Raw genomic sequence first — 13,926 nt, forward strand, 5'->3', positions numbered from 1 at the left:
GTATACCAGCCTAAGCTGATAAAAAGTGCTCCGTGCCACTGAGTTCACCTGTGCCTCAAGTGACAGTTCTGGATCCAAGAGCACCCCCAAACTACGAACCTGATCCTTTAGGGGGAGTGCAACCCCCTCCAGAACAGGTTGAATATCACCTAGCCGGGCAGACAAACCATCCACTAACAGTACCTCCGTCTTGTCTGGATTGAGTTTCAGTTTATTAGCCCTCATCCAGTCCATTACCATGCCCAGGCACTGATTCAGAACAGTCACTGCCTCACCTGGTTTTGATGTAAAAGAGAGGTAGAGCTGGGTGTCATCTGCATATTGACGGCACCTCAGCCCACACCTCCGGATAACCTCCCCCAGCCGTTTCATGTAGATGTTAAACAGCATGGGGGATAAAATAGAGCCCTGTGGAACCCCATGGCACAATTGCCATGGCACAGAGCAGTAATCCCCCAGCACCACCTTCTAGAATCGGCCATCCAAGTAGGAGCGGAACCACTGTAGTGCAGTGCCTCCAACTCCCAACCCAGACAACCTATCCAGAAGGATACCATGGTCGATGGTATCGAAAGCCGCTGAGAGGTCCAGGAGAATCAACAGGGTCGCACTCCCCCTGTCCCTCTCCCGGCAGAGGTCATCCCACAGGGCGACCAAGGCAGTTTCCATTCCAAAACCAGGCCTGAAGCCTGATTGAAATGGATCTAGATAATCCGTTTCATTCAAGAGTGCCTGGACCTGTCCTACAACCACCCGCTCAAGCACCTTGCCCAGGAAGGGGATGTTGGCCACTGGTCTATAATTGTTAACATCCTCTGGGTCCAGGTTAGGCTTTTTCAGGAGTGGTCTAATTACTGCCTCTTTTAAAGCGGCAGGCACCACTCCCTCTCTCAAGGAGGAATTTACAACCTCCTGGACCCAGCCGGACAACCCCTCCTTGTTTGATTTAATAAGCCATGAAGGGCAAGGGTCAAGCACACAAGTGGTCGATCGGACTTGGCCAAGCACCTTGTCCACATCCTCAGGCCTCAGTAACTGAAACTCATCCAATAAAACTGGACCAGACGGTGCTCTGAACGCCTCTACCAATGGAACTGCATTAATGGTAGTGTCCAATTCATGACAAATCTGAGCGACTTTATCCTCAAAGTGCCGTGCAAACTCGTGACAGCGTGCTACCGAGGGTTCCACCGTCTCTCTCCCTGGCCCAGAATGTAACAGGCCGCGAACCACTCGGAAAAGCTCCGCTGGACGACACTGAGAAGATGCAATGCTGGCGGAAAAGAACTGTCTCTTTGCCACCCTCACCGCCACAGAGTAGGCTCAATAGTGGGCTCTTCCTGTGTTCGGTCAGACTCAGCACGAGTTTTCCTCCACCTGCGTTCTAGCCGTCTCCCCTCTTGCTTCATTGCCCTCAGCTCAGGTGTATACCAAGGAGCTGGCTGGGCTCTGCTCAGAGGGAGAGGGTGCTTGGGCGCGATCGTGTCAACCGCCCGAGTCATCTCTGCATTCCACAGAGCGACCTGGGCTTCGACAGGAGCACCAGCCATACCAGCAGGAAAATCCCCCAGAGCCCTCTGGAATCCATAGGAATCCATTAATCTCCAGGGGCGGACCATTTTAATAGGTCCCCCACCCTTGCAGAGGGGAAAGGCCGCCAGGAGTCTAAACCTCAGCAGGAAGCGATCTGACCATGACAAAGGGACAGATGTTAATTCCTCCACTTTCAAATCACCATCCTCCTGCCCACTCGAGAAAACCAGATCAAGCGTGTGTCCTTTTGTATGCGTTGGGCCGATGACATGTTGGGACAGCCCCATGGTTGTCATGGCGGCCATGAAGTCCTGAGCCGCCCCGGATACAGCGGCCTTGGCATGGAAGTTGAGATCCCCCAGGACCATCATCCTAGGGGTCCTCAACACCAAGTCCGAGACTACCTCCGTCAGCTCAGGCAGGGAGTCTGATGGGCAGCGGGATGGGCGGTACACCAACAGAATCCCCAATCTGTCCCGGGTACCCAACACAAGGTACAAACACTCAAGATCTGCGCTCGAATGAGCAGGAAGCCTGGAGAGGGAGACTGAATTCCTATAGACCACGGCAACCCCCCCTCCCCGACCCTCAAGTCGGTGCTGGTGCTGCACCGAGTACCCCGGAGGGCACAGCTGGGAGAGAGTGACCCCTCCCAGTTCCCCCACCTAGGTCTCAGTAATACATGCCAGGTCAGCCCCCTCATCCACAATCAAATCATGGATGAGGGAGATTTTATTTTGGACCGACCTGGCATTCAGCAGCAGCACCACCAGACCCGAGGGCAGACTGGTAAGGCTGCCAGGAACCACCAGGTTGGGGGAAGAACCAGAAGAGGGGAGAGCTGTAAGGTGTCTAGCCCCTCTTCTCCTCATCTGGCCTGTTAATCCCCCAGCGCCATACCTCCCCCTGCCCGTGACCACAGTTATGGTGGCACCTCTCTGACTCCCTGAGTTGCCCAATAGTCCTCCCAGGCACATATTAAAATGTTAAGATATAAATAGCACAACAGTTTAAAAGAAACTGTCAAGATGATGCATGCCATATGCCAGCAAATTTGGAAAATACAAGAATGGCCACCAGATTGGAAAAAATCAACTGATATCCCCATACCAAAAAAGGGAAACACTAAAGAATGTTCAAACTATTGAACAGTGGCACTTATTTCACATGCCAGTAGGTAATGCTCAAGATCTTGCAAGGTAGACTCCAGCAATTCATGGAACGAGAATTGCCAGGTGTACAAGCTGGGTTTAGAAAAGGCAGAGGAACTAGAGACCAAATTGCCAATATCTGCTGGATAATGGAGAAAGCCAGGGAGTTACAGAAAAACATCTATTTCTGTTTTATTGACTATTCTAAAGCCTTTGACTGTGTGGATCATCACAAATTGTGCCAAGTTCTTGGTGGTATGGGGATACAAAGTCATCTTGTCTGCCTCCTGAGGAATCTGTGTAACGACCAAGTAGCAACAGTAAGAACAGACCACGGAACAACGGACTGGTTTAAGACTGGGAAAGGAGTACGGCAGAGTTGTATACTCTCACCCTACCTATTCAACCTGTACGCAGAACACATCATGCGACATGCTGGGCTTGATGAATCCAAGGCTGGAGTTAAAATCGCTGGAAGAAACATTAACAATCTCCGATATGCAGATGATACCACTTTGATGGCTGAAAGCGAGGAGGAGCTGAGGAACCTTCTGACGAAGGTGAAAGAAGAAAGTGCAAAAGCTGGGTTGCAGTTAGACCTCAAAAAAACCAAGATTATGGCAACCAGCTTGATTGATAACTGGCAAACAGAGGGAGAAATGTGGAGGCGATGACAGACTTTGTACTTCTAGGCTCAGAGATTACTGCAGACGCTGACTGCAGCCAGGAAATCAGAAGATGTTTACTTCTTGGGGGGAGAGCAATGACAAATCTTGAAAAAATAGTGAAGAGCAGAGACATCACACTGACAACAACGGTCTGCGTAGTTAAAGCAATGCTATTCCCCGTAGTAACCTATGGCTGAGAGAGCTGGACCATAAGAAAGGCTGAGCGAAGGAAGATAGATGCTTTTGAACTGTGGTGTTGGAGGAAAATTCTGAGAGTGCCTTGGACTGCAAGAAAATCAAACCAGTCCATACTCCAGGAAATAAAGCCAGACTGCTCACTTGAGGGAATGATATTAAAGGCAAAACTGAAGTACTCTGGCCACAGAATGAGAAGACAGGATACCCTGGAGAAGATGCTGATGCTAGGAAAGTGGAAGGCAAAAGGAAGAGGGGCCGACCAAGGTCAAGATGGATGGATGATATTCTGGAGGTGACGGACTCGAGCTGGGGGTGGCGACGGCTAACAGGAAGCTCTGGCGTGGGCTGGTCCATGAAGTCACGAAGAGTCGGAAGCGACTGAATTAATAAACAACAACAAGCACATATAAATGGGTCTATTCCAAAGAAAATGGCTAAAGACTGTGGCTAACAAAGCTATACCATGCATGTTTACTCAGTCCCACTATATTCAGTGGTGCTTATTCCCAGGTAAATGTGTCCAGGAGTGCAGGCTGAAGTAGCAAGTAAAGTAACTTGGGAGTAGTCTATGGCAGAAGCTGGTAATTCAGACTAAACTGCCATACTAACATACCTTTTGTCTTTCAAATGTATTTCAAATGAAGTAATTCCTTGAACTCCACTGAATGTTTCATTTTTTGTTTTTTCATCTTCTTTCTCTTTCACATCTGTTTGTCCATTTTCTTTTATGACTGCAGTGAAGCAAAAGTACATCATTAATAAGGTGAAATGAAAACAGAAGAATAGGCACTCTCCTCCAATCTGAAATACTTCAAAGTGACTCCTATTAATGTCTCCCTTATGAAAACCCACAGTGGCAATTAAATGATTATCATGATACAGTTGAACCAAATAAAGTGATAATACTCAAGAGGTGATAGGACAGGTGGAAGGGAGGCAATCTAATTGGTCTTCAGGCCTAGTTTTGGAATGGAAACTGCTTTGGTTGCTCTGTGGGATGACCTCTGACGAGAGACAGGGGGAGTGCGACCCTGTTTATTCTCTTGGAGCCTTTCAGTACCACTGACCATGGTATGTATCCTTTTGGATAGGTTGTCTGGGCTGGGAGTTGGAGGCACTGGGTTGCAGTGGTTCTGCTCCTCCTTGGATGGCCAATTCTAGATGGTGAAACTGGGGGATTATTGCTCTGTGCCTTGGCAGCTATGCTATGGGTTTTCACAGGGCTTTATTTTATCCGCCATGCTGTTCAACATCTACACAAAATCAGTGGGAGAAGCTATCCAGAGGTGTGGGCAGAAATGTCATCAATATGTGGATGACACTCTGTTCTACCCCTCCTTTTCATCAAATCCAGGTGAGACAGTGGCTGTTCTGAATCAGGGCCTGGGCATGGTAATTGACTGGGTGAGGTCCAATAAACTGAGACTCAATCCAGACAAGAGAGAGGTACTGCTAGTGGGTGTTTCGCCTGACTGGCTAAGTGATGTCCAGCCTGTTCTGGAGGGGGCTGCATCCCACCAAAATGATCAGGTCTGTAGTTTGGGGGTGCTCTTGGATCCAGCATTGTCACTATAGGCACAGGCAGACACGGTGGCACAGAGCACCTTTTATCTAGGGGTGAACGAAAGTCACTTACCTTTTCTCGCAGCTTTTTCGCGGTGAGGGGGAGCGCTTCGCTGCTCCCCCCGCGAAGTTCAGGCCGGGGGGGGCAGGCTTCCCGCCTCGCCCGGCCGAAATTCAGGCCGGGGGGGGAGGCTTCCCGCCTCGCCCGGCCGAAATTCAGGCCGGGGAGGAGGCTTCCCGCCTCGCCCGGCCGCGAACACGGAAGTAAAAAACAAAAACAAAAAACGTCCCCTGATAGGCTACGTGACGATTCACGTAGCCTATAACGGCTAGATCTGGAAAGTCAGCCGTGATAGGCTATGTGAATCTTCACGTAGCCTATCACGGGTGACTTTAAAAAAAAAAAGCGCGTACGCGAATGGCGGCCCCCATAGGGAGCCGCCATTCGCGTTCCTTATTTAGTTGCTGTAGTCTACGTCAATGTTTACGTAGACTACGGCGAAAATAAGGGCAACGCAAATAGCGTTGCCCTTATTTTCGCCGTAGTCTATGTAAACATTGACGTAGACTACAGCGACCAAATAAGGAACGCGAATGGCGGCTCCCTATGGGGGCCGCCATTATCCGTACACACTTTTTTTTTTTTTTTTTTTAAGTCACCCGTGATAGGCTACGTGACGATTCATGTAGCCTATCACGGCTGACTTTGCAAATCTTGCCGTGATAGGCTACGTGAATCGTCACGTAGCCTATCAGGGGACGTTTTTTTTTTTTTCCTTTCATTGCAATGGCGGGGGTGGCAGCCGGTCAAAAGACCGGCTGCCGCTCCCGCCCCGCTCGAACACCGGACGAACCGCCAGCCGGACCCACCGCCGGGAGGGACATTCAGGGAAGGTAAGTCCCGTCCCGGGGGGGGGGGGCGGGGGGGCGGAGGATTTCTCCCCGAAACTTGTTCGGGGGGCCAAACACGTTGGCGCTCGGCCCCCCGAAGTTTCGGGGAGAAATTCTCCGCCATCCCTACTTATCAGCTTAGGCTGGTATACCAACTACGCCCTCAACTGGACAGAGATAGCCTTGCTACAGTTATCCATACCCTTGATAACCTCTTGCCTGGATTACTGCAATGTGTTATACATGGGACTGACTTTCAAAACAGTCCGGACACTTCAGCTGGTCCAAAATAGGGCAGCGAGATTGTTAATGGGGCCAACATGATCACACTACGCCAGTACTTTTCCAACTGCACTGGCTGCCAGTCCATTTCCGGGCTTGAATCAAAGTGTTGGCATTAATATTCAAAGTCCCAAACAGCTTGGGCTAGGTTATCCGAAGGCTTGTCTCCTCCTATATATACGTGTCTGGACCCTAAGAATGCCTTCAGCAGTTCTTCTCCAGGAACCCTGCCAAAGGAAGCAAGGCGAGTGGCTACTCAGATGAGGGCTATTTCTGTTGTGGCATCCCGTCGTGGAATGAGCTTCCCAGAGAGGCTTGCCTGGCACCTACACTGTGTTCTTCACTGTATCAGGCAAAGATCTTATTTTCCTAGGCATTTTAGTCTTTCAGTTTCTCTTGTTTTAAATCTGTTACTGTTTTTTAAAAACTTTGCACTGGTTTTATTTTGGTTTTTATTTTTATTTTATACTGCAGTTTTAAACTTGTAAATTGTATTTTATCATGTTGTATTTTATGGTTTTAATTACTGTGAAGAGAGCTTTGGCTATTAGGTAGTATAGAAATGCAATAATAAAAAAATAATCTGATGAAAGGTCTGAATCTCAAATGGCTGCATGTCTTTGTTGTTGTTCTGCCATCTTACCTTCCATCACCTCAAATAGGTACTATAAAATTCATTCCTGCCTAAACTACATTTAGTACACTGTACAGTTACCCGATTCATTGATTTATTTTTATTTTGATGGATTTCACAAATGACCTGCATTGATCTATACCCCATATTTGAGCTGACAGTTGGTCAGCTTGCTGAAAAGATTTCAGTCAGAAAGTTTAGGCTGTCACAGTAGTGATGCTTTTATAGGTGAAGAGAGGCCTATATTCCAGCTGTAAGTTTTTAACAGGTTGAAACTTTCATAAAATCTTGGGAATAGAAAAAAGATATTAAATGCATGTGAAAGCTCTCCATCCTCTGGAAATTCTGCAACTAGATTTCTTGTTCTTTTTAAAAATAAAAAATAAAATAAAAAATAAAAAGGTCTTTCCATCACAAATTACCAAGGCACACAGAGCAAGACTCTACAGCTTGTCTTATGAAAGAGGACAAAGGAGCAAAGTCTTTCCCCTTTGCACTTTAAAATCTATATGACTTGTCAACTTCTAAGTGGGGCTTTTGGAAAATGTGATAAAAGATATACTTGTCTGGTCTGAGTTGTCGAGGCATGAAAAACACTAAGGCCCAACCATTAAGAATGCTCTCTGCTGCTCCTTTTTTGCCTACATTTTCACACTTGCTCTGTTTGTGAGCGACAGTAACTTAGCTTTGTTGGAAATATTTTGATGAAGAAAAAGGAACAATCCCTAAACTTTCTTGTCAGACCAAGGAACTTCAGTTTTGCAACGCAAAAAATCAAAACATACATGCAACGTATATTAATGCATGCAGCTTTTTAAGGAGGGCATCAGCAAGGTGACTCCAAAAAGAAAAAGAGCTTCTTAAATATTGGGCATGGTTTCTTTGGTGCTATCCAGATCAGGTTGAAGACAAGAAGTATTTTAACTTTCCACTATAAAATGTCAACTATCTTGAGTTCAGAATAAAATCTATGGACTATAAAGCATGTTATACCTGATAAATATGATCAATAAAATCCATTCTCCTCTAAAAAACAGCATTTCTTGTGTAACAAAGTATTGTTTATCTTGTGACAAATGAGATACAGAATAGGTGAATTAAAGCAGAATCCCATGTGTGTCTACCAAAAAGGAAGTCCCCAAAGTAAGTTCAATGGGACTTACTCCCAGGTAAGTGTGTCTAGGAGTGCAGCCTAAGATACTTAATATAACCCCATACATTATTTATCCCAATATCCACACCAACAAGACTATCAGGAAAAAAATACCTGCTGTTTCAGGATTCAGATGATAACTATAGCTGAAGGACAAAGCACAGCCCCGCTCTGTCACCTGGTAAGGGAAACAACTCTCAAAAACATCCACCCCTCTCTCAATGCATTCCAGAACCTCATCTGGCCTGCCAATACCATGGATGAGTCTGCAGGAGATTCAAAGATAAAAGCTATTTTAATCAGAAGCTTATTGCAGTCTATTAATTTTATCTCCCTATTCTATACATGTGTGCACAAACACTATTCCACTTTATCTTAAAATTCCAAGAAAGTAACAGTTACCAACATATATTTCATTTATACTCAGCAGTCAAATCATATATACATAATAACATGCCTAAGAGCCTGGCAGAAGTGGAAGGCCTTATGTGCATTCCGAAATGCTTGCAAGGTTGGCATTAGTAGATATCATCAGAGAGTTTGTTCCATAATCCCCAGAGCCACCACCAAGAAGGCCTTAAACTGAAAACCAGTAGTGGATATAAAGGTCCCCAAAGCTTGTCCACCCTGCCTTACCTTAATGGTTAAGAGGAACCATATATGTAGATGTACTCTTTGAGACATGCAGGACCCAAACTATATAGATCTTTATAGGTTGGCAAAAGCATCTTGTACAGTATTTATTAGGATTTTTAAGCCACCCTTTCTTTACAAGGGGGCAGGGTACAGCATATGAGGTATCTTTTGTTTGCAACTCATTCAATATACTGCAACACATGTCAAATTCCCTTGCATCTAACATATCGGATGTACTTTTTATTTGGGCAGTGACAACAGTCATTTATTTAACCTAAGATCAACATTTAAAGTTTACCAAGCTGTTTCTCCTAAGCCCGCTTGAATTGATGATGATGATCATCAGTACTATTCATCATTTCTATAGCACCTTTCAGAGTCCAAAACACTTTTCAATTCTTATCTTATTCATCTGAGTTCACATTCTAGGTTATACCTGAGCTGCTTAGCTGCGATGCTTTTTCTTGACTCATGCTACATTGTTCTCCCTTTAAAGTAAATGGAGATGAAGTAAACAGTCTGAAAGTCTAAACCTGAAACCCTGCAGTATAAATCACTTTGTGTGTAGACTCTTAACCTAGTTATTGGACTGACTGCAGGACTGGATCCTTAGAAAAGGTCCTCTCTAGTAGATAGGCATAAAAACTGCTGGAGGTTGCATGAGCAATACACCTACTTACTTTACTCTAGTAGGTATGGGGAAAAAAACCAACAACCCCAAGATAAATGGTATTACTGGCATCATGCATATTCTCCTTCATGCCTTCAACATCACATGAGCTCATTTCGCCCAAAGTAATTGTTTTCCACAGCATTTTCCCAACAGCCAGCATTAAAATGTCCCCTGGGACTTGAAAATGCAGCTGGATTCACCCATGCTTCTTAGTGACCATGGTGCTAGACTCCAGATTCAGCAGGCAGCTTTGTCAAAGATTGGGAAGGTGAAGAAACAGCAGTTTTGCTCTCCCACAGGAATAACGGCTGTGCTGACAACTATACGAACTAATTTAGGTCAATACATTTAGCAAATGCCTAAAAACAGGCAGTGGTATAACAAATTGTCATTTTAGCAATGACTTTTCTGACTGTATTTAAACTCAAGCCTTAGAAAACTTAGAGCATGGCTTGAATTTATTTTTAAGCTTCCTGGATAGGAAAATGCTATTCAGTTAACAGAGCAATTATACGAGCAATTAACATTTATAGTTCCTTAACAGCAATCCTTCTAGCAGCAATCACGGTTATTACTCACTAAAAACAAGGATATATATCCATATATTCCTCCTCCATCACACTTGTATTTGCCAGCTTTCTCCATTCCAGGTGAGTGCAATGAGGAGAAGGGAGGAAGGAGGGCAGCTAGTGCAGAGGCCAAGGCAGCTGGCAGGCAGGCACGGGGAGAGCGTAGAGTTGCAGTAGAAAGGCTTGGGAAGCCTAGCATGGGGTTGGGGTCAACTCAGCCGCTTGGATGCTCTTGCTAATTGGGCTATTACAATTTGGAGTACTGTACAGATTGTGTGGAATTAGTTGCACAAAGCCCTATTTGATGCCTGCAACATCACTGATAATGAATGACACAACACTCCCCCCCCATGCCCCTTCTTCAGAGGGAAGAGGATTTAAAAAATTAAAAATATGTACTTTTTGATCATCCAGATAAGTTCACGGGGCCTACATAGCTCAGGAGCGCAATACCTCAAGGGCCTCATTTCCCTGTATGAATCAACCTACTCCCTGAGGTCAACTTCAGAGGTCCTTCTCTGTGCACCCCCAACGAGAGAAGCGGAGGGGGTGGCAGTTTAGAAAAAGGCCGTTTTTGTGATAGCCCCACATTTATGGAACGCTCACCCCAAAGGAGCTCACCTGGTGTCGATGCTGCCAGGCAGACATACTTCTTATCCCAGTTTGGACATTAGCTATGGCCCAATTGTTGTTGGCTGCTTTTGCTGTCTTCAATCAAGGGTGGGGGGTGGGGAGGTGGTGTACCGTGGATTAACACTTTTCATATTGTATTGTTTTTAGATTGTTTTTATGGTATTTACTTTTATTTTTTTATTACTGTGCTATTATAGTTTATATTGACTTTGGTTTTTTCCTGTTATATTAATTATGTATGTCTGTATTTGTGTGTGTATGTCACTTTGACACTGCTTTTTGCAGTGGGAAGTAATGCATAAATTTAATATAATAAAATTATTATTAATAATAATCATAATGATGATGATGCAACCATCAGAGATAATCAGTAGTACTCTACTGTTGAAAAGCGTGGGGGGTACTTGAAGGAGAAGCAGTGCAATTCCCATATGCAATGAAACGTTAATTTCCAAACGATCAGCAAACCCAAGACGTATGACTGGCACCAACACTGCAATCTTTTCAGCACCAGCTCTCAACATTTTTATTTGCCCAGGCATTTTAATTTAGGTATACCTATTAGTCCGTTCTAGTTTTAGCTGCTCTTCAGTTGTTTATTGTTTTACTGTATATTTTATTTTATGTGACTAATTTAGGTCAACATTGTTCATTTTTATTTTGTATGGCAAATTGATCATGCTTTCCTCACACCTTCTTTGTATCCATAAGGATAAAGGGTGGTTTAGAAATATTTTAATAAACATAGTAAACAAACACTAAATGTTTGTTTTCCTCCACATATGTATTTTGCAAGCTTGACAAAAAAGTACTGGAAAAATACTGAGAAGCTACTTATTTGCACTGGGCAGAGATGCTCAACTTCTTGCCAGGACACCCTGAAAAGGGCCACCATTACTTGGGTCAGAATAAATACTTTGGAAATTACGTCAATCTGCAATTCCCCAGAATTCTCCACTTTAAAATATGCTAATTTCTGTCTGTACCATAAGCAGCTAGTCACATAGCCTTGGAGATTCCATCAGGTACATGTCATCAGGATGTTTTGTTTTTTAAAACCATTGGGAAATGTGCTGTTTAATCAGTTACAAGACATCAGAACTAGTTTTAACTGTCTGATGCAATTTAGTGAAGTGTTTCACCATACTGCCAAAGATGCAACCAGCATCCTATCCTATCTTGTGATTAGAAAATCTTTCTTCTGAAAGACATAATCAAAGCAAATCGTGTAGTTTTATGCATGGTTAAAAATCCAAGCCTCCTCCATTCACCTTATTTTTATTATATATCATATTTATTAAAATAGACAGCTGTTGGGGGTGGGGGGAATAAGATAGGATTGGGTTCAGCTGTGAGGTAATACTGAACTATAAAGGTGGGAAAATGAACGAACCAGCCAACTTTTTGTTCCGCTGATGCAATTATTCTTAATGGCTAAACCCAAATTCGATCACCTTTCTGTTTCTACCTTAAGTTTTCAAAATCTGATTTTCAAGAGCACATAATGTTACATAACATATAAAACAGTTGTGATCTGAAGTTTTACTCAGAAAGCCACCCAAGTTAATTATCTACATTGTGTGGGGTTTAGATCAAATTTAGACCTAGCTCTGAGCGACTGAACGAATAAACAACAACAACTGACCTTGGTTTATCTTCTGGAAGCTCTGCCGTAACCGAGGACAAGAGTTCCAGCTTGGTCTCTTTATCCATGGCATTTCCCTGAAAGCCGTCGAGCAGGAAGCCAGCCACAGGTCTCTTGGCAGTCTCTCTAGCTGATCTTTGCCTCTCCTCCAACACATCCCCACCTTCAATAACCCCAATCATTAAGCTCCGTTGCAACTCCTGGTTTGAAAGAAAGTTAGACATGCTAAGTTAAATAAACCCTTTGGCTCAACTGTGTGCTGGAGCAAAATCTAGATGGAAGATATTCTAATTGGTATTCTAAATCTACCTTGCTAGCATTATTGTAGTAGTGATACTTGAGGCTGATACCAAAAAGAAAAGGGAAAAAAAACAACAGTGTGCAGCATAAGGGATAAAAGAATGAACTGAGAGATTGAGGGCGGGGGGAGAAACACTCTATCATTGTTCTTCCCTGTTTTCCCCTTATCTCCCCAAGAGTAATTTTATGTTACTTAGATAACAGCTTAAAATAATTACCCAGTTTACATGATTAATCAAGCCATGGCTTACTAACCATGAATTGTTCTTGAGCATGCAGGAGTGTGTGAACATACTGGCTCCTGACTGTTTTCTGGCTTCTGCTTTGCTAAAAAACCCAGGAATGCCCCATTCCTGGATTGTTCTCTGTGACATCCAAACCTTGAACTCTAGGTTGTTAAGAAAAGCATGGGTTACAACTCTGGTTTATTTAGCAAAGTGAACTTGGGCAAATGATTAGGAGGTAGCATGCTCACTCACCCCTGCATGCTCCCAGACAACCTACAACTGCTTAATCATGCAAAAGTGGTCAATGTAATATTGAGACTTATTCCCAGTACTTTAATGCTGACTCATCTCTCTAGGACAACTGGTTTTTAAGGGATTTTATTTTTTTATTAAATTTATATCCTGCCTTTCTGCCAAAAATGGCAATTCCCGGTTCTAGAAGACTGAAGTTTCCTCCTGCCAGTCAACTGTAGAGTTGTAGGCTGCCATTCCCTTATGAAGAGACATCAGAGTGATTGAAGAATGTTCAGTGGATTAGTTTTTCCAATAAAAAGGCTAATCTCATTTAACAAACAACCAAAAAAGCATTATGCCCAAATGATAGAGCAAATGTCCTTTTTGGAAAACTGGTGTGTATACTAACTTTTCAGTGAATGCACCTGACTAGAGGCAAAGACACTTCCTTTACCATTACCAGCCTCTCCTCCCAACACAAAGACGACTTGGAGATTGCATATGTAATTTATTGGAATGTTTACCACTCTGTGTTGTTTTTAATTATTTGTTGAAAGCTGCCTTGAGCTTTGGAATGGTGAGTTATAAGCATTTTAAATAAGTAAAAAGGTGCACACAGTTTCTGACACAGACGTTAGTCTCCACATGAGAAAGTGTGAAATGGCACCAGTTAGTAGAATTTTTTTGGTGGAAGAGGCCTGTGGTTGCAAAATACTGGGGCGCAAAATACTGGGGCTTAAAATACTCTGTGCTATGGAACATTAAATTAAATTAATAAAACAAGGGGGACAAGGCCCTACTTTCATTTCTATGCCGGTAAAGAGTGAAGAATGCGGGAAAGGAAGATCGCTTACTCTGGAATATGTATTCTGTTCTGTAGATGAATAAAGAACTTTAAAAATGCCCAAGCTGTCATGCCAATCTGTTGCATGCCCC

The 13,926-nt window shown here is 43.9% G+C and overlaps 1 protein-coding gene across 1 annotated transcript in view; it reads right to left on the reverse strand.

The window, feature by feature from the left end:
- The window catches only part of QTRT2 (queuine tRNA-ribosyltransferase accessory subunit 2), a 33,863-nt gene that overhangs the window by 6,574 nt on the left and 13,363 nt on the right, over nt 1-13,926 (reverse strand). The window contains exons 6-8 of the mRNA XM_084843109.1: nt 12,230-12,429; nt 8,188-8,339; nt 4,164-4,281 (exon numbers count right to left, since the gene is read on the reverse strand). Coding sequence (XP_084699235.1) covers nt 4,164-4,281; nt 8,188-8,339; nt 12,230-12,429 — 470 coding nt within the window. The remainder of the gene's footprint in view (nt 1-4,163; nt 4,282-8,187; nt 8,340-12,229; nt 12,430-13,926) is intronic.

This window comes from Heloderma suspectum, chromosome 3 (assembly GCF_057233095.1).
Source record: "Heloderma suspectum isolate Gila_16-S chromosome 3, 16-S_ref, whole genome shotgun sequence".
NCBI lineage: Eukaryota > Metazoa > Chordata > Lepidosauria > Squamata > Helodermatidae > Heloderma > Heloderma suspectum.